At 47.8% G+C, this 21,594-nt stretch overlaps 1 protein-coding gene across 1 annotated transcript; it reads left to right on the plus strand.

Annotated features, from left to right (window-relative positions):
- Positions 1-17,887: 17,887 nt before the first annotated feature.
- Positions 17,888-21,565, plus strand: LOC143975726 (E3 ubiquitin/ISG15 ligase TRIM25-like). Its single transcript, XM_077478227.1, has one exon. It carries the CDS (start codon positions 17,916-17,918, stop codon positions 20,151-20,153), a length of 2,238 nt encoding a protein of 745 aa, XP_077334353.1. The 5' UTR covers positions 17,888-17,915; the 3' UTR covers positions 20,154-21,565.
- The last annotated feature ends 29 nt before the right edge of the window (positions 21,566-21,594 follow it).

Consider the following 21,594-nt stretch of genomic DNA (forward strand, 5'->3'; position numbering starts at 1 on the left):
TGGAGCTACTTTAATTCTGCCAAGTAATATTCATCCTATGGACATCCCATGTCCCTTTTCCCAACCAAGTTCAATCCCCTAAAAAAAAAAAAAAAAAACAAGCAAGAGACTGTTCATGAAAATGAAAAAAATCCTTTAAATATAGTGCCTGGGGGTCCCCTTAGCCTGCCTGTAAAGTGGCACATCTGTAGCCTGTATAGAACCTACTGCAGCAAAAATTACAAAAAGAAAAAAAAAATAGTCAAATTCCATTTAAAATGACTCCTGGGTACAATTTCCGGCACCCGACTATTGAAAAAATACAGAAAAAACAGCATGGGGTCCCCACCCAGATTTTAAGGGGAACTCCATGCCAAAATGTAGTGGTCCCTCCAAAATCCATACCAGACACTTATCTGAGCTTGCAGTTCAGCAGGTTGAGAAAGTTGAGGGGATGAGTAATCATACCAGGCCACATTGTCAGGTACTCACCAAAGCCGAAGTGCTGAGAGCGGCTTCCCTTGCAGCTGGGTGCACAGTACCCCTGAGGATGGAACAGCGGGTACAGGGCACAGAGAGGCACGGGTTGCCAGCAGGTGACTGGAATGCAGCAGGTCCACTGAAGGAAGAGATGCCCGTGCAGAAGATCTTGGAACTGGTAGAGGTAAACGCCTGCCAGGGGTTCCAATACCTGGAGTGAAGGCCGAGGGTCAAACACAGGTACAGTCCGTGAGACAAAGGATATTCCAGAAGCAGGCCGAGGGTCAAGCACAGGTATCAGTCCGTGAGACAAGGGATATTCCAGAAACAGGCCGAGGGTCAAGCACAGGTATCAGTCCATGAGATAAAGGATATTCCAGAGGCAGGCCGAGGGTCAAGCACAGGTATCAGTCCGTGAGCCAGCAAGGCTAAGTGCAGAAAGTCCGTTTAAACAAGCCAGGGGTCAGATCAGGAGAGAAGCAGAGTGGTCTTCAAACAAGCCGGGTCACAACAGGAAGTGGTCAACAGGAACAGGAAACAGGAACACAGGAACACAGGTGAGCTGAGGAGACAAACCAGCAAAGACACAGAGCACATTGATGCCTTTTATAGGACTGTCAGGCCAATCAGGTAAGGCCCATCGCCGTGTGCATAGGCTTGCACATGCGTGTACGACATTGTGTCGTACGACGCATATGCATGCGTCGTTGTGCAGCTCTTCCCCGCAGGCGCACGGGGAAGTGCCGACGTTGAAGTCTGGTGATTCTCTGACAGTGCCCCCCCCAAGGGGCAGCCTCCGGATGCCCAATCTGGCTGGTAGCTTGGGGTGTCTCCGGTAAAAATCCCGTATCAGGCGAGGAGCGTGGATGTTGCTGGAGGGTTCCCAAGAACTGTCTTCAGGGGGATACCCTTTCCATTTTACCAGATATTGGGTCTGTGTTCCCCTTTTTCGACAGTCCATTATGGCTTCAACCTCGAATTCTTCCTCGCCTTCGACTTGGACGGGTGGAGGTGGTGCCACTTGTCTACCGGTGAAGGAGCTTGGAATCACTGGTTTTAATAGGGATACATGGAACACCGGGTGAATTTTGTATGAACTAGGTAGCGCCAGTTCAAAAGCTACTGGGTTTACCACCCTTTTGATTGCAAAGGGGCCAATGAACTTGGGACCGAGCTTTCGTGACGGGTATGGCAATCTCAGGTTGGCAGAAGATAACCAAACCTTATCCCCGATCTTGAAACTTGGGCAACTTCTTCTTCCTCTATTGTAGTACACCTCATATTCTCTTTGAGCCTTCTTCATGGCCTCCTGAATCTGTAGGAAATTGTCCTGAATTGACTTTACCCGTTCTTGGACTGCAGGAGCGGAGACTTCAGGGACGGAATCTGGCAAGAAAGAAGGGTGGTAGCCATAGTTCGCCCAAAATGGAGTTTGGTTGGTGGCGGAATGTACAGAATTATTATACGCAAATTCCGCGCAGGGCAGGAGAGAGGACCAATTGTCTTGAGAGCAGGAGCAGAAGCCACGAAGGTATTGTTCTAGTGTCTGATTTGTTCTTTCTGTTTGCCCGTTGCTTTGCGGGTGGTATGCGGAGGATAGTGAGGACTTGATTTCTAGTGCTTTGCAGAGGTCTTTCCAAAATTTGGAGGTGAATTGGATTCCCCTATCAGACACGATGTTGAAAGGGACGCCATGTAGCCTCACGACTTCCTTGATAAAGATACTTGCTGTAGCTGAAGCAGAAGGGGTGCCATACATAGGTAAAAAATGTGCCATCTTCGAGAGACGATCTACCACTACTAGGATTGTAGTGAACTGGTCAGAAGGTGGTAAGTCAACAATAAAATCCATAGAGATCTCTCTCCATGGGCGTTCAGGAACAGGTAAGGACCTCAAAAGTCCCCAGGCCTTGGTGTTTGCCCCCTTGTTACGCTGGCAAGTGATACAGGATTGGACATAGTTCTTGCAGTCCCTTCTCCAACCCGGCCACCAGTACGAACGACTGATTAGATCAGCAGTCTTCTGGATCCCAAAATGTCCTGCCATCTTGTGGTCATGAAATGTTTGCAAAATCTGAGGTCTTACTGAAGGAGGAATGAATACCTTGTTGTGTGCCCATAGCAAACCGTGTTTCCTTTCCAGGGAGGATACTGTAGTTTTGGAGAGTTGGTTAGTGGCTTGTTTGATGGCAGTTTCTAGATCGGGCTGGATAATTTGGAGGAAGTTGTGTGGAGACAGAATAGTTGTGGGTTCGGGTGGTTCTTCGGCTTCTGGAAACATTCGGGAGAGTGCGTCTGCTTTCCCATTTTTGGAACCGGGACGGAAGGTGATATGGAAATTGAACCTGGAGAAAAAGAGAGCCCAGCGTGCTTGTCGGGGTCGGAGGCATTTAGCAGCTCTGAGGTACTCCAGGTTCCTGTGATCTGTAAAGATCATGATGGGTTGAGACGCACCCTCCAGCAGGTACCTCCATTCTTCCAGTGCAAACTTTATAGCAAGAAGTTCTCGATCTCCGACATCGTAATTCCTCTCCGGAGGACTGAGTTTCCGAGAGGCGAAGGCAACTGGATGAAGGAGAGCCTTCGGCCCACTTCTTTGGGAGAGGATAGCACCTAATGCGAATTCAGAGGCGTCCACCTCCAACACATAGGGAAGGCTTGGATCTGGATGTAGGAGGATAGGAGCTGATATAAAGAGTCTTTTTAATTCATCGAAGGCTTCCTGTGCTTGTGGAGACCATCGAAATTTGACCTGCTGGCGGGTTAGTTGGGTGATGGGGGAAATAATCGTGGAGAAGCCCTGGATGAGCCTGCGATAGAAATTGGCAAAGCCAACGAATCGCTGTACAGACCTTTTGTCTGAAGGTGCCGGCCATTCTTGAATGGCTTTGATCTTCTTTGGATCCATTGAGATTCCTCCTGTGGAGATGATAAATCCAAGGAACTGGATGGTGTCTCTCTCAAATTCACACTTTTCTCCCTTTAGGTAGAGCCCATGTTCTCTGAGGACAAGGAGGACCTTCCTGACGTGAGTACGGTGCAGTTCTAAGGAATTGGAAAAAATCAAAATATCGTCAAGATATACTATCACGAAGTTGTCTAGATACTCACGGAAAATATCGTTGACCAGATGCTGGAATGTGGCCGGGGCATTGCAGAGCCCGAAGGGCATCACTAGATATTCAAAATGCCCGAATCTTGACCTGAAAGCCGTCTTCCACTCATCCCCATCACGGATTCAGACTAAGTTATATGCTCCCCGAAGATCTAGTTTAGTAAATATCTTGGCAGTTCTTAGGCGTTGAAAAAGTTCAGGGATGAGTGGAAGCGGGTACCTGTTCTTAATGGTAATTTTATTAAGTTCCCTGTAGTCCACGCAAGGCCTGAGAGAACCGTCCTTTTTTTCGACAAAAAAGATGCCTGCACCAGCTGGAGAAGAGGATGGTCGGATGAATCCCTTTTCCAGGTTTTCATCTATGTAAGAGCGTAGGGCTTCTAGTTCAGTCTCTGATAATGGAAAGATCCGACCAAATGGAATTTCGGAACCGGGTAGCAAGTCTATCGGGCAATCATAGGGCCAATGGGGTGGCAGAGTATCAGCCTTCTTCTTGTCAAAGATGTCCAAAAAATTATGATAGGCTGAAGGGACATGTTGCAGGTTATCAGGTATGGTCTGTATGGTTAGGCAGGAGGTGGACTTGTGGGAGGTCGGCAGGTGACAGTGCTGTGAACAGTAGGCAGATGAAAAGAGTACTTCTTTCTTGTTCCAGTTGATCTGTGGGTCGTGGGCTTGTAACCAAGGGAAACCCAGAATGATTGGGAACATAGGAGAGTGGATAACGTCAAAGCGAAGAAATTCGCAGTGACCAGAGTCTGTGGATGTCAAGATTGGTACTGTTTCCTGGGTCACAGGACCGGAGCAGGGTAGGGAGCCATCGGCCAGATGAATCTGAAGGTGTTGTTTTTTAGAGCAGAGGGGAACGTGCAGGCTCCGAGCTAGGGTTATGTCCATAAAGCAACTGCAGGCCCCGGAGTCAATGATGGCTCCCAGCCGAACCTCCTCTTCCGCCACCTGTAATGAAACCGGGAGGACAAGGTGAGACCGGGTGGAAACCGCAATCTGGGACTTCACAGCAACACGAGGTTGGCACTTACTGGGTCTCACAGGGCAGCTGCGTAGGAAATGGCCCGCTTCACCACAATATAGACAAAGGTTGGCTTGACGCCGACGGAGTCTCTCGTCAGGGGTGAGTGGAGCCCGGACCAAGCCCAGCTGCATGGGTTCGCCATCAGTAGAGGAGGTGGGAGCTGGAACAGGTGCGGGTACCGGGGGTACCCGGGGTAGCATCCAGATGGGTCTAGGTGACTGGAGGCGTTCGGAGCGACGCTCCCGTAGACGTCGATCAAGTTTGGTAGCCAACTGGACCAGATCTTCCAGGGATGTAGGGGTGTCTACTCGGGCTAGTTCATCTTTTAAGGTCTCAGACAGGCCCAGACGGAACTGATACTTAAGGGCAGCCTCATTCCAGTTAGTGTCCCCAGACCATTTCCGAAATTCCACAATGTAGTCCTCTACTGGTCTCTTTCCCTGGGTAAGGGAATGCAGGATGGCTTCAGCCGTAGCGGTGCGCTGGGGATCGTCATATAGTTGTGACATAGCTTCAAAAAAAGTCTCTACTGAATCAAGAAGGGGGCTCTTCTGTTCTAGGAGGTTATGGGCCCAGGACTGTGGCTCATCGGATAGCAGGGAAATGATGAACCCCACCTTTACCGACTCAGAATGGAAGGTCCTGGGCTGCAAAGCCAAATACAGGAGGCATGCGTTTTTAAATGACCTAAACTTCTTCCGGCTGCCCGAAAAACGCTCAGGAGTAGGGACCCTGGGTTCCGGAAGGGTCATGGCTACCGCAGGTGTAGCATCGCCTTGGGCTTGCGAAGCAGAAGGTCTGCTGGATGAAGAATCTGGTAGACTGGGAGCGACTGCCAAGTGCTGAAGGCGACCCTCAATCTGGAAGTAGCCATCTTGGAGTCGCTGTACGGCCTGGGTGAGGGCTGCAACCTGCTGGCAGAGAGCCTCTAAAGGTGAGCCAGCCCTGTCGGCTTCTGACATGGCTGGTTTGTACTGTCAGGTACTCACCAAAGCCGAAGTGCTGAGAGCGGCTTCCCTTGCAGCTGGGTGCACAGTACCCCTGAAGATGGAACAGCGGGTACAGGGCACAGAGAGGCACGGGTTGCCAGCAGGTGACTGGAATGCAGCAGGTCCACTGAAGGAAGAGATGCCCGTGCAGAAGATCTTGGAACTGGTAGAGGTAAACGCCTGCCAGGGGTTCCAATACCTGGAGTGAAGGCCGAGGGTCAAACACAGGTACAGTCCGTGAGACAAAGGATATTCCAGAAGCAGGCCGAGGGTCAAGCACAGGTATCAGTCCGTGAGACAAGGGATATTCCAGAAACAGGCCGAGGGTCAAGCACAGGTATCAGTCCGTGAGATAAAGGATATTCCAGAGGCAGGCCGAGGGTCAAGCACAGGTATCAGTCCGTGAGCCAGCAAGGCTAAGTGCAGAAAGTCCGTTTAAACAAGCCAGGGGTCAGATCAGGAGAGAAGCAGAGTGGTCTTCAAACAAGCCGGGTCACAACAGGAAGTGGTCAACAGGAACAGGAAACAGGAACACAGGTGAGCTGAGGAGACAAACCAGCAAAGACACAGAGCACATTGATGCCTTTTATAGGACTGTCAGGCCAATCAGGTAAGGCCCATCGCCGTGTGCATAGGCTTGCACATGCGTGTACGACATTGTGTCGTACGACGCATATGCATGCGTCGTTGTGCAGCTCTTCCCCGCAGGCGCACGGGGAAGTGCCGACGTTGAAGTCTGGTGATTCTCTGACACACATATTCTCAACATGAGGGGTGGGTGCTTTGCGTCAAGGGGGGTGCTCTGCCCCTCATCCCAAAATACCTTGTCCCCATGTTGATGGGAACAAGGGCCTCTCCCCAACAAACCCTGGCTGGTGGCTGTTGGGGTCTGCAGGTGGGTGACTTATCGGAATCTCGAAGCCCCCTTTTACAAGGAGACCTCCATATCCCGGCCCTCCATATGAATGGGTATCAGGTATATCATACCCCTACCCATTCACCCCAAAAAGCAGTGAAACATAAAAAAATGATGCAGCTTTCTGCCCCCTGCTGCCGTCTTCTCCACGTTGCCGTCTTCTCCCCGCTGCTGTCTTCTCCACGCTGCCGTCTTCTGCTCGCTGCCGTCTTCTCCACGCTGCTGTCTTCTCCCCGCTGCCATCTTCCCCCAATGCTTCCTTCTCCGCGCTGCCATCTGCTCCCCGCTGCCGTCTTCTCCCCGCTGCCATCTTCCCCCAATGTTGCCTTCTCCCCACTGCCATCTGCTCCCCGCTGCCGTCTTCTCCCCGCTGCCCTCTTCTCCTCGCTGCCCTCTTCTCCCCGCTGCCGTCTCCCCCCCTACTGTTTATATCTTCCCCCTCTGCCATCTTCTCCCCGCTGCTGTCTTCTCCCCGCTGCAGTCTTCTCTCTGCTCCTGTCTCCTCCCCACTGCTATCTTCTGTTCCAGGGAGAAGACGGCTCGGGCCTATTGTCAAAAACTGGCTGTTTTTTTTACATTTCACTGCTTTTTGGGGTGAATAGGTAGGGGTATGATGCACCTGATACACACTCACATGGGGGGGGGTTCTGGGGCCTCCTTGTTAAAGGGGGGCTTCCATATTCCAATAAGCCCCCTGCCTACAGTCCCCGACAGCCACTGGGTAGGGTTGTCGGGAAGAGGCCCTTGTCCCCATCAACATGGGGGCAAGGTACTTTGGGGGGACAGAGCCATCTCCCCATGTTGAGGGCATGCGTTTCCTCCCTTTCCTGACCTGCCGGACTGCATGCTCTTATAAGGGCCTGATATGGATTCTAGGAGGGACCCCATGCCTTTTAAAAAAAAGTAACTGGCGTGGGGGGGGGGGTGTTCCCCTCCGAATGCATACCAGACCCAAAAGGCCTGGTATGGACATGGGGGGACCCTTTTTTTTTACATTCAGCTGTCAGCAGGGAACCCCGCTGACAGCTGATGACTCATCGGTTGCTAAGAATGTGGCAGCCGGCTTCCCAGCCCCCTCCTTAGCCACCAATTATATGCAATGGGGGTAATTTACTAAGATGAATGCGCTGAGCCGGTCCAGACCTTAATTTGTGCACCAGATAAATTATTAATTGAGCGTGTGAACTGGCGCACGCATAAAGGGGCCCCCAGATCCCGACCTTCCCCGTGTGAAATGGTAAGGGGCCTACCATTTCAACAAAAAAGTGACAAAATTGTTAAAAATGACAAGAGACAGGTTTTGACAAGTCCTTTATTAAAGACTTCTTTCATCTTCTTTCTTCTGGTCTTCTTCCTTCTTCTTTCCTTCATCCTTCGGTTTCTTCCTCTATCTTCTTCTTCCTCCATCTTCTTCTTCCTCCGATCCTCTGCTCCTTTCCCCGGTGTTCTCATCCGGCATCTTCTTCCACGGCGTCTCTTCTTCCTCGCTTCCTTCTCAGGCTGCTCCGTGCAATGGGAGGCTCCCGCTGTGTGACGCTTCTCTTCTTCGGACAATTATATAACGGAACCGTGCGTCAGGGGGGGGCTTAGATTCACTTTGCAATAACAAAAACTTGGTTATTCGCCCTGCAGACAAAGGGAGGGGGCATAGTGATCTTGGATTGACAGGATTATGTTAAAGAGATGCACAATATAGTGGATGATGGGGATACCTACATTATATTGCCAAGTAATCCTGTTATTCAATATAAGAAAACCCTACAATCCTTGGTGGATAGGGGCTTTCAATCTAAAATATTGAATGAGAAAGAAAGAGTATTTCTCGTTCCAAAGGCACCAAAGGCCCCAGTGCTCTATTATTTGCCTAAAATTCATAAAAACCTTACTTGCCCCCCGGGACGTCCTATAGCAGTGTTTCTCAAATCCAGTCCTCAGGCCCCCCCAACAGGTCATGTTTTCAGGATTTCCCTCAGATGAAACGGCTGTAGTAATTGCTAAGGCAGTGAAACTGATCAAATCACCTGTGAAAAATAATGGAAAACCTGAAAACATGACCTGTTGGGGGGGCCTGAGGACTGGATTTGAGAAATACTGTCCTATAGTAAGTGGTATAGATTCTATTACATCCCGGGTGGGCAAGTATATCGATTTTTTTCTTCAGCCATTAGTGCAAAAAATGCCTTCGTATTTGATGGACACTAGACATGTGATTAACTTGTTGTCGGATTTTAAACCGAGTGAACAGACTTTGCTGGTAACGGCAGATGTTACCTCGTTGTACACGATTATCCCACATAAATTAGGGGTCGCAGCTGCGAGGTACTATCTGAACACTATGTCCACTCTGCCAGTACAGCAACAACAGTATATTATAGATTTGCTTGAATTTGCAGCGAGCCACAATTATTTCTGGTTCGAACAGAAATATTATCAACAAATTCATGGGGTGGCAATGGGGGCTAAGTATGCCCCCAGTTTAGCTAATCTTTTTATGGCGAAGTGGGAGGAGGACGTCATCTATAAAGACCGAAGCCCTTTTTTGATATTTTGGGCGAGGTATATAGATGACGTCCTCCTCCCACTTCGCCATAAAAAGATTAGCTAAACTGTGGGCATACTTAGCCCCCATTGCCACCCCACGAATTTGTTGATAATATTTCTGTTAGGGGTATAAGATTTTCAGTGGAAGCTAATCTAGACAGTCTCCACTTTTTGGATTTAACAATCAGTAAATGTGATGGTAGGTTTAAAACTATTTCATACTTCAAGAAGACTGATAGGAATTCTTTTATACCCGTGGGGAGTTGTCACCATAATTCTTGGTTAAAATCAATCCCTAAAAGCCAGTTTGTAAGAATGAGGAGGAATTGTTCAGATGTCAATGATTATAGGTTGCAGGCGAATATCCTCAAGGGGAGATTGGAGGAGAAGGGCTATGATGTTGAGTCTATGGATAAAACCATAGAACAAGTTGCTGAGGTCGATAGAGCTTCACTGTTGAAAGACAGTTTGGGTAACAAGAAGGAGAAACCCATTATCCCTTTTGTTACTTCTTTCTCAACCCAACATTATTCGATCAAAAGGATGTTGTGTAAACATTGGCATATATTGGGTAACGATAGGATTATTCGTACCTTCCTCCCAACCAACCCAGAGGTTATTTTTAGGGGAGTTCCCTCCCTTAGGAATAGGATAGTACCTAATGTGATAGATCCTCCAAGCAAGAGGGTTTATTTTTTCCAACAGTTAACAGGATACCATCAATGTAGACGGTGTCAGATTTGTACCTTGAACAAGAGTAAACAGAGGAAAACAGTATCATTTATTTCCACTAGTACCTTGAAAGAACATGAAATTTAACCTTTTATAACATGCAGCTCCAAGGGCGTAGTATACCTTTTACAATGTCCGTGTGGGCTTCAATATATAGGCAGAACCAAGCTATGCATGTTCGCTTGGGAGAACATATCACGAATATTAAGAATGGATACAAATTCCATTCTGTATCCAAGCATTATGCTTTACATCATGATCGCAACCCCGAAAACACTCTGTTTATAGGAATCGACAAGTTTAGTGCACATTGGAGGGGCAGCTCCCTGGTGCGGGATTTGTCGAGACTTGAAATGATGTGGATTTATAGAACACGGTGTTATATACCACATGGTCTTAACATGGACGTTGATGTGAATGCCTTTATAGATAATGGTTAGGCCTATGTATTGTGAACCATTTGTGAGTTCCTGGTTTAGATCCAATTAATTTTGGGAAAAGTGATCCCCATATAATTACGGGGTATATAGAGGCACTGAGTGTGACCGAACCGTATTTTTAATGGTGGTTATTTACCCCCTAATAGTCCCTTATTTTTTCCAATTTTAATAAGGGGCCCTTCTTTTGATATATTCCTCTAGCCGACATCATCTTTTCTTTAAGGTTGAGATGGGAGTAGTATATCTGAACATAGTGTAGGGAACATTGTATACGGAGTACACCTAATGTGTACACAGGTTCTAGCTATATATGGGATAGCGTAGGAATTGATGGCCCATTTTATACAAGCGGGAATAGAAGTTAGGGTTTTAGGGTCTCTAGAGCTCTGATGGGTGTACACTACGATTGTGTTAGGGGGGGTTGACCCATAGTCTATAAATGGATAGTGAGAATAGAGGTCAGTCATTTTGATTTGGGGCTGCCTCTGGTGTTAGGGGTTGTACCCCATGAATATATCAGGGGGTTTGACCCATAGTCCATATTTGGATAATTGAGCCCATATCAATTGGGGACAATGAGATATTTCTCCATATAAAAAATACATTTTTAAAGTATTAGGTTTTCTATTATATATAAATTTATGATATATGAATTTGTATGTTGCAATTTGTAAGAATTTTTTTTTTACATATGCTGAGAGAAAATTTTCTTATAATTTTTTATAATCTTAAATATTATCCTTTTATATATGTTTTGATACATTATTTTGGGTATTTAGCCTTTTGTTCAAATGGGTACATAGGTATTCGTATATTGAGAGATGAGAGTGGGACGTTTTTTACTTGAGATATTATATGTGAATCTCTCAATAATACAGTGTAGCGGTTCCTTTTCTTTTTCGCCCTAAGATACCTTATAGTATATGCCGGATGATTGGGCTAATATGTTAATGTTGCCCTAGTCCAAAATGGTGAATTAGGAGCGGGAACCAGGAGCTCAGAAGTGGGCGTTTACAATTTGCGGTCAGTATATACTTAAGGCGGTGGATCAGCGCGCCGCCCGTACCCCAGGAAGAAGTCAGCTGTGACGAAACGACGTAGGGTTGAGCGGCGTGCTGACGTCACCGCCATTCCCCATTGGTCTAGGAAGGACGGGCAGTGTGAGCGAGAGAGAGTGTTAGGGTCCAGGTGTGGGAGCCCGACTTTGTAGGAGGAGACCTCTCTTACAGCGCTGGTTCAGGAGCCGCTGGAATGGGAACAGCGGTCTCGAGAGCACAGTGGGTAGGAGGGCCTGCTGGATAGGACCGCTGTAGCTGGTAGTGGAGCGGAGATCCCTCTGGAAGGCTGAGCGACTAGAGGTTGCTGGAAGGCTGAGAAATGCAGGCAGTAGCTTCAGAAGCCGAGGACTGAACTGGCAGCAGGCTGGAGGAGAGTCAGACGGTCCGGGTCAATAGGTCAGCAGACTGGTGGTAACAGCAGGCAAAAGAGGTGTCGGTAAACTGGCAGAGGTTGGCAACGGAATCGCAGGCAGAAGAGGTATCGAGGTCAGGCAAGCCGGGTCGGGATTGGAGAAGGCAGAGAAGTCAAGCAGGCCGGGTCGGTAACGGTAGCAGGTAATCAGGTTCAGAATCAGGTATTCAAGTAATCGGGTTCTGGATCAGGTATTCAGATACACGGAAGCTGAGACGAAACAGCGCCGCACCGGCGCACTTGAGGAACCTTTAAACGTTCAGTGGCGGGAAGTAGCGCACGCACGCCACTCACGACCACGCGAACGAGCACGCGCACGAACGCCACTCACGAACGTGCACACTAACGCGCAAACGAACGCGCATGTGAACGCGCAGAAAACACGCGCCGACCCCTGTGTGCACGCAGCTGTACCTGTCCATTGCTGGTAAGTTCCTGACAGAGAGAGCCGGCCGGCTCGCTATTTTTATACCCGCTTGTATACAGCAGAATTGTGAGTGTACAATCTTGATTTTATATTGCTTATTAAAAGTTTTATACGGAGTTACGCTATGGGACCCTTTTTGTTTTATTTTATTAAACCAATGTGGTTGAAACGAGAGACATTTTGAGGAGGGGGCATACAGATTGGAAATATCAGCTGGGTCCCTGGAAGGTCTGGATTGGTGGTTAAAACTACAGGCACGTGTGATCTCCCTAAAAAGAGATCTTGCTAGCTGGTAAGCCTCACTGGATCTAGTGGTGGAGGATTCTGTTTCTGGGGGCACTTGCTTCAAACTCTGAGGGTGTTGTGTGCCAAGTCACCTAAGCGGATTGAAGTTTTATCTTCTCATTCTCCTGTTTTCATTATTTTTGGACTATTCACGTGTTATTATTTTAATACAGCTTTTCATTATTTTTGTGCTTATATCAATAATTTGCACATAAGGTGAAATGAAGTTGGTGTTATGGTGGTATCGATATCATTTAGCATTATTTTTCATATAAGCTTTTCAGCCCAGCTTTCTTTTTTCGATATATTTTGAATGTGTATGTTCCCGAATATGTTGCTTGGGAAGAATACATACATGTATACTGATTTTTTATATATTCATTTTCTACAAGAGAGAGGGCCATGGATTATTCAGTCCGGAGTGTCCAAAGAGTGGTTAATACTATGTATTTGGACTAATTCGATTTTTATTTTATTTTTTATTTTATTTTTTATTTTTATACATATGTGTATTTTTGGTATATATACATATGTTTTTTTTCCTATATATTTTTTTTTCTTTTGTTAATAACCTCTTTGGGACTTCTTAACATGTTTTAATAAAATAATGATTTTTTTGAATTAAATGATATTTTTCTATATCGTTCAAACCTAACTTGAATGTGACCAAATAGGGGACACCGATGGGAATGAGCTGAATGTCCATTTTTGGTGTCTATCCTGCCTGACAGGTATTTAACCACTTCCCGACCGCCGCACGACGATGTACGTCGACAGAATGGCACGGGCAGGCATATGGGCGTACATGTACGTCCCTGCCTACCCGCGGGTCGGGGGCCCGATCGGGCCCCCGCCCGGTGCCTGCGGCGGTCGGTATTCGTTAGGGAGTGATCCGGGATGAGGGGGCGGCCATTCATTCATGGCCACCCCCTCGCGATCGCTCCCGACAAATGGAAATCCTTCGTGACATCACTTCCTCTCCTGTAATGTAAACACAGGAGAGGAAGTGATGTAATCTCTCCTCCATGTCGGTATTTTTCGTTCCGACACCGAGGAGAGAGGATCGGTGAGTTGCACCAACACGACACTACACAGTAGAACATGCCAGGCACACTCACACCCCCCCGATCACCCCCCCAATTACCCCTGCCCCCCAGTCACAGTGACACCAATGTCATTTTTTTTTTTTTGCATTGGTGTCATTTGTGACTGTAATAACTGTTAGGGCAGTTAGGGTTAGCCCCCTTTAGTTCTAATGTACCCCCCTAACCCCCCCAATAAAGGTTTAACCCCGTGATCACCCCCCGTCGCCAGTGTCACTAAGGCTGGGTTCACATTGCAGCGGTTTATGAGAAAGAATGTGATTCGCACCGCACTGCAGTGCAAATCACATCCGATCTCTGTGCGATTCGAGTTCAGCCATACAGATAGTATACAGATAGTATACAGATAGTATGGCTGAATTCGTGTCGCACCCGCCGCAAACTCGCACGGGACCCTTTTTTAGTCCGCAGCAGAATTGGATCGCATGGGTGTTCACACCATGCGATCCGAGTTTGCAGATCGCACTGCGATATGCGAACTGATCTGGGGGTGTCAGTAACATTTCACTGACACTCCCAGCAGTTCGCATAGGGCAGTGTGAACTGCCGCCGGGAGGCATGCGATGCGGGAACCCGCCGCGGATTTATGGCGTTCCCGCATCGCTCCAGTGTGAACCCAGCCTAATAAGCGATCGTTTTTCTGATCGCTGTATTAGTGTCACAGGTGACGCTAGTTAGGCAGGTAGGTATTTAGGTTCGCCGCAGCTTTTTATAGCGCCAGGGACCCCCATATACTACCGCATAAAGCCCCCTGATTGCCCCCTAGTTAACCCTTTCACCAGTGATCACCATATAACTGTTACAGGTGACGCTGGTTGGTTAGTTATTTTTTTATAGTTTCAGGGCACCCGCCATTTATTACCTAGTCTCACTAGTGTACCCCTAAATTTAGGGGTGTCTACTTTCCAAAATGGGGTCATTTGGGGGGGGTTTGTGCCATCTTGGCATTTTATGGCCTTCAAAACTGTAACGCCCTTAGAAAGCCTGAAGGCGGTGCTTGGTTTTCGGGGCCCCGTACGCGGCTAGGCTCCCAAAAAGTCCCACATATGTGGTATCCCCGTACTCAGGAGAAGCAGCAGAATTTATTTTGGGGTGTCATTTCACATATGCCCATGGCATGCGTGAGCAATATATCATTTAGTGACAACTTTGTGAAAAAAAAAAAAAAGTTTGTAATTTTCCCGCAACTTGTGGCAAAATATAAAATATTCCATGGACTCAACATGCCTCTCAGCAAATAGCTTGGGGCAGTGGCGTAACTAGAACCTTCAGGGCCCCGATGCAAGAAACCATGAAGGGCCCCCCTAAACCCCAGCCAGGGCCCTTTCCTCCGAGTCCGGCGGTGGAACTTTAGGGCGTGGTCACAGGTATGACCTTTGTGAGCCCTGTAGTTCCACCACTGGTATCAGTAGTTTTTTTTTTTGTTTTTTTAGGTGCCCCATTGGGGGACTGTCCCCAGAAGAGATGAGGTCCTTTTCTCCAGGGCAGATGAAGTTACTGTCCCCAGGGGAGGTGGGGGTCCCTGTCCCCATGTGAGAAGCGGTCCCTGTCCCCAGGGGGAGATGGAGGGGGTATGTAAAGGTGTGTGGGGGATGGGGTCCTCTCAGTCACCATGACCAAGCTGCAGGCCGCGCACTCATCCATGTTGGCCTGGGCTCCATCCAGTGTGCTGGACGGGCGATCGGCATATCTCCCAGAAAGACCTTTCATCATCTGTGTATGACGGGGGAGGGGGGGGCTGGCAGACAAGCCTGCAGTGTCCTCCGGGGAGCTCTCATAGGGCTGCACTACATCTGTGTGCTTAAAGTTTGTTTACCCGGGAGAAGTATGCAGTGCAGTGTGGGCCGGACTCAGGGGGGGGCGGGACTCTGTCTGGGGAGAACAGACATTGGACTGAGCGGCAATGCATGGAGCAGGAGAGGGGTACACTGAGGAGCTGGCTGAGGACACAGGTCATGCGGGGAATGCACAACTAAAGAGCAGCCAGTGCGATAGTCGAGCATGGAGCTCTGCTAGTCACCCTCCACCTCCAGGCACCCGTGTGCCTAGTGCACTTGTACACCTAGCTGCCTATGCTGCTGCCAGCCATATGTAGAGGAGGCTGCATGGGCCCCCTGCAGCACAGGGCCCAGTTGCGGTCGCAACTGCTGCACCCCCTATAGTTACGCCCCTGGCTTGGGGTGTCTACTTTCTAAAATGGGGTCATTTGGGGGGGTTTGTACCATCTTGGCATTTTATGGCCTTCAAAACTGTGATAGGTAGTGAGGAGTAAAATAAAAAATGTATGCCCTTAGAAAACCTGAAGGCGGTTCTTGGTTTTCGGGGCCCCGTACGCGGCTAGGCTCCCAAAAAATCCCACACATGTGGTATCCCCTTACTCAGGAGAAGCAGCAGAATTTATTTTGGGGTGTCATTTCACATATGCCCATGGCATGCGTGAGCAATATATCATTTAGTGACAACTTTGTGAAAAAAAAATAAAAAAAAATTAAAGTTTGTAATTTTCCCGCAACTTGTGGCAAAATATAAAATATTCCATGGACTCAACATGCCTCTCAGCAAATAGCTTGGGGTGTCTACTTTCTAAAATGGGGTCATTTGTGGGGGTTTTGTGCCATCTTGGCATTTTATGGCCTTCAAAACTGTAATAGGTAGTGAGAAGTGAAATCAAAAATTTACGCCCTTAGAAAGCCTGAAGGCGGTGCTTGGTTTTCGGGGGCCCCGTACGCGGCTAGGCTTCCAAAAAATCCCACATATGTGGTATCCCCGTACTCAGGAGAAGCAGCAGAATTTATTTTGGGGTGTCATTTCACATATGCCCATAGCATGTGTGAGCAATATATCATTTAGTGACAACTTTGTGTAAAAAAAAAAAAAATTTTTTTTTTGTCATTATTCAATCGCTTGAGGCAAAAAAATAAAATATTCAATGGGCTCAACATGCCTCTTATCAATTTCCTTAGGGGGTCTACTTTCCAAAATGGGGTCATTTGGAGGGGTTTTATACTGCCCTGCCATTTTAGCACCTCAAGAAATGAGATAGGCAGTCGTAAACTAAAAGCTGCGTAAATTCCAGAAAACGTACCTTAGTTTGTAGATGTGACAACTTTTGCGCAAACCAATAAATATACAGTTATTGACTTTTTTTTTACCAAAGACATGTGGCTGAATACATTTTGGCCTAAATGTATGACTAAAATTGAGTTTATTGGATTTTTCTAATAACAAAAAGTAGAAAATATCATTTTTTTTCAAAATTTGCGGTCTTTTTCCATTTATATCGCAAAAAATAAAAATCGCAGAGGCAATCAAATACCATCAAAAGAAAGCTCTATTTGTGGGAAGAAAAGGACGCAAATTTCGTTTGGGTACAACATTGCATGACCGCGCAATTACCAGTTAAAGCAGCGCAGTGCCAAAGTGTAAAAAGACCTCTGGTCATTTACCAGCAAAATGGTCCGGTCTGAAAGTGGTTAAGCGCGGTGTGCTGACGTCCAGGTATGATCTCCGTTCCCAGTTGATGCCTTCTATGGGGAAACGCGTCGGGTGGAGGAAAACTTGTGATGTCATCACGCTGAACAGCCACCTGGCTGCTTCAATTTGTCTTTTTATGGATGTAAAGCCTGTATTCTCCTTTGGAAACTAAATCTTCTTTTTGGAACATATTACACCATGAAGCCCTCTCTTCGTCCTCTACTAAATGAGACTTTTTAGATTTCTATCGATCTGAAAGCGATCTCCGGAGTGAGCTTCCCTTCTGAGTGTCCGTCTACGGCAGGTGGATCATCGACCACAATCACAGCTCCACCTCCTCATCAGTATGTCCTGTAACACATTACCTCTATGAATAAAGATATGTGGACCTGGTTGGAGGAGATGGGACAGACAACTGAGGAGAGAGACATCTATTGGTCAGGATCTCCCAGCCAGGACCACAGATCTACTATCATCTGCTGCAATCCCTGATTGAGGTGTGAAATGTTTTACACTCGTATTATCTGAGAGTGATAGTGAAGGGGAAATGAGGAAGATATAGACGGCCCCTGGAAAGCTGCCAGTCCCTCGGGCACCTGCCTGGGGCACCTTGTGGGTAATCCGGCTCTATCCGTATGACTTGTGTTATTGCAGCCAAATACATCAACTTTGTGTTCCTTTGTCTGTGAAATGTTCTAATGATATGAAGGAGAATTCCTGACACAACGTTCCCTCATCTTATTACATGTCCTTTATTTCCCCAGATAGGGAGATTATTGTCAGGAGTCCTCCCATGTATTATCTGTGTTCCTCTGTATAAGGAGTCCTATGACTACGTGTCTCGGTGTCAGCCCCTCCCTGTGTAGGAATGTACAGAACTGGTAATGTGTGTCAAAGGCTTTCACTGTCATTGTCTCTTCTGCTCTCAGCGATGGCGTCTGCAGATCTGAGGAAGGAGCTGGAATGTTCCATCTGTCTGAACGTTTATACAGATCCTGTAATGCTGAAATGTGGACACAACTTCTGCCGGGACTGTATTGGTCTTGTGTTGGATACACAGGAGGGGTCTGGAGGTTATTCCTGTCCTGAATGCAGAGAAGAGTTCCAGGATCGGCCTGCACTGCACAGGAACATAACACTACGGAACATAGTGGAGAATTTCCTGTCCACCCATCCGGATCAGGAGGAGTCCGGGGTCTTCTGTACTTACTGTATTCACACTCCTGTACCTGCTGTCATATCCTGTCTGCATTGTGAAGCTTCTCTGTGTGACAATCACCTGAGAGTCCACAGCAAGTCACCAGAACACGTCTTATGTGACCCCACCACTTCCCTGGAGAACAGGAAATGCTCCGTCCATAAGAAGATCCTGGAGTATTACTGCACTGAGGATGAGACCTGTATCTGTATGTCCTGCAGGCTGGATGGAGAACATCGGGGACACCAGGTGGAGACTCTGGATGAGGCCTCTGAGATGAAGAAGAAGAAACTGAGAAATGTTCTGCAGAAACTGAACACAGAGAGAGAGGAGATGGAGAAAAGAGTCCAGAGTCTGCAGGAACACGGGAGGAAAGTACAAGGAGAAGCAGATGATGAGACAGAGAGAGTCACTGTCCTGTTCAGAGACCTCAGGAGACGTCTGGAAGACCTGGAGAAGAGAGTCCTGAGGGAAATCTCCTGGCAGGCAGAGTGGATCTCCGGGATAATCAATGATCTGGTCCAGGATCTGGAGATAAAGAAGGAGGAGCTGTCCAGGAAGTTGCGTCACATTGAGGAGCTGTGTAACGTGACGGATCCACTGACTGTCCTACAGGAATCAGACACAGGTGACTTGTGTGATACTGAGGATGGAGATGATGAGGACAGAGAGAGACATGATAAACTCCTCCATGATGGGGGGGATCTGGATGTGGGGGGGATCTCACACACATTACACACAGGTCTATCTGATATCATGTCTGGGGTAAATGTAGAGAAATGTCCAGGCACACATGTCTATCCACATTCTACTACAAAGGGCGAAGGTCACATCAATGCTGAACCATCCAGGGGACCTCCCCAACCCTCCCCCACCCTACAACCATCCAGGGGACCTCCCCAACCCTCCCCCACCATACAACCATCCAGGGGACCTCCCCAACCCTCCCCCACCATACAACCATCCAGGGGGCCTCCCCAACCCTCCCCCACCATACAACCATCCAGGAGACCTCTCCAACCCTCCCCCACCATACAACCATCCAGGGGACCTCCCCAACCCTCCCCCACCATACAACCATCCAGGGGACCTCCCCAACCCTCCCCCACCATACAACCATCCAGGAGACCTCCCCAACCCTCCCCCACCATACAACCATCCAGGGGACCTCCCCAACCCTCCCCCACCATACAACCATCCAGGGGACCTCCCCAACCCTCCCCCACCATACAACCATCCAGGGGACCTCCCCAACCCTCCCCCACCATACAACCATCCAGGGGACCTCCCCAACCCTCCCCCACCATACAACACTCACACCTCCAGGCTGGAGGACCAAATATTGGGGCTGTACAGCAAACATCGGGGGTGTCGGGGGTTACAGACATATTACTGGATGTGAGGACAGCTGGTAATTATCTACATATATCAGATGACAGGAAAACTGCATCCTCCTCATCATATCAGAATCGCCCAGAAACAGCAGAGAGGTTTCAGGTTTATTCTCAGGTGATGAGCAGTCAGAGGTTCTCCTCAGGGAGACATTACTGGGAAGTGGATGTCGGGGGGTCAGAGTACTGGAGAGTCGGGATGTGTTACCCCAGTATAGAGAGGAGAGGAGGTCAGTCACTGATTGGATATAATAAGAAGTCCTGGGGTTTGGAGGTGGGGAGGAGGTTGGAGGGGGTGTGGGGGTTGATTAATCATCTCTCAGTGATACATGACAGTAATAAGACCCCATTACCCGGCGGTGTCTCCAGTAGGAGAGTCAGGATAGATCTGGATTATGAGGCCGGGCGGATCTCCTTTTACGATCTGTGTGACCCGATCCGACATCTCCACACCTTCACCACCACCTTCACTGAGCCCCTCCATGCTGGGGTATGTGTATGGGGAGGTTATATACAGATATGTGGGGGAGAATCAGAAGTGAGAGATCTGCCCAGAGACATCACAAGGTGGAATATCTGATTGGTGATTGGTGGAATACTCATCCAATAGGAGGAAGCAGAGGACAGGAAACATGAGGGATTTATTTATAAAGCTGCAGGTTCCGGGGCCGTCATCTTCATCCTAAACCTCACTTCACTACCTAGTGTGTCACTGACCAGGAACAAGCATGCAGGAGGTCAGATTGTTCAGCCTTCACTGGCTGCATGCTTGTTCTGGGTCAGTGACACACTACATAGTGTAGCCAGGATCAGGATGACGGCCCCGGGGTCTCCACCATCACTCTGTATCTGTAGCAAAAAAAAATTTGGATGGAATGGGGGAGGGGTAGAGCCTCTTTTGGATTTTTACTAAGATCCAGGGCTCCATTAGAGATCTTCCCTCACTTCCTGTGTCAATGACAACACCAGACAGGAAGTGAGGGGAACTCTCCAACAACAACACAAACAGATATAGAAATCCTTTTCTTTAGTAGAGATGGGGAGGATTAGAACCCCTGTCAGACCTTTATTACTGTCTGTGTCCCTGTTGTAGATTTCCCTTCATTTCCTGTCTGATAAAATATTGTCACCAGGACAGGAAGTGAGGGGAAATCTCTCTGATGGAGCCCCGGATAGCAGTACAAACTTGACAGGGGTTCTAATCCTCCCCCACTCCATCCAAATCTAGAACAATAGGATTTGTCTAGACACACACTTTAATATCCACAATGAGAATTCCCACATTTCTGTCCTCACAGGTTCCTTTACATGACCAATCCATGGATCTGTGATTGATCCTCCCCCTCACTGTGATTGGCTGTGATGATTGTCACTATGAATACAGCCAGCGCTAGCCTTGTTCATATTGGATATGATGTAGAGGGGGCGGGGATTGTGGACAGGTGACGGGGGAGGGGTATATAGTCTCAGGAGGTGGAAATCCTTGACTCTGTATATGGGAATATTGATTAATGATTGGATATAGATAGAATGATGGGAGGGATCACATGATTTACTAATGATGAGATGAGATGACTAAGTGCTTATATGCTAATGTTCGGTTCTCTATATAATAACAGGTTCTCTGTCTAGAAGGACTTTACAGAAAGATGTTATTAGAGGAAATTGTTGTTCTCGGGGTCCTTGGAAGGTCTTGTTGGGGAACATAGAGACAGTTGGTCTCCTTCTTCTACAATGAGGGATTTGGGGGTCTGGAGGTGGGACAAGCTGATAAGGTGTTCAGAGATAACAGAAATGAATGTCTCTTGTAATGAATGATGTGCTGCTTGTACAAATTCTTCAGTGAATGATTCCATCTGTAAAATGTTGACGTTCCCATCTCAGTATTTCCATGTGTAATCTGATCATCATCTCTATCCCCAATACTTCTATGTGTTATTGATGAAAATCTGCAGAACATTTTAATAAAAATCTGTTATTTTACAAAGAAAAGTTTATTGGGAAGAGAAGACAGCAGAGAG

The sequence above is a fragment of the Lithobates pipiens genome, unplaced genomic scaffold (assembly GCF_037356315.1).
Source record: "Lithobates pipiens isolate NorthernLeopardFrog02 unplaced genomic scaffold, aLitPip1_a1.2 Scaffold_13, whole genome shotgun sequence".
Taxonomy (NCBI): Eukaryota; Metazoa; Chordata; class Amphibia; order Anura; family Ranidae; genus Lithobates; species Lithobates pipiens.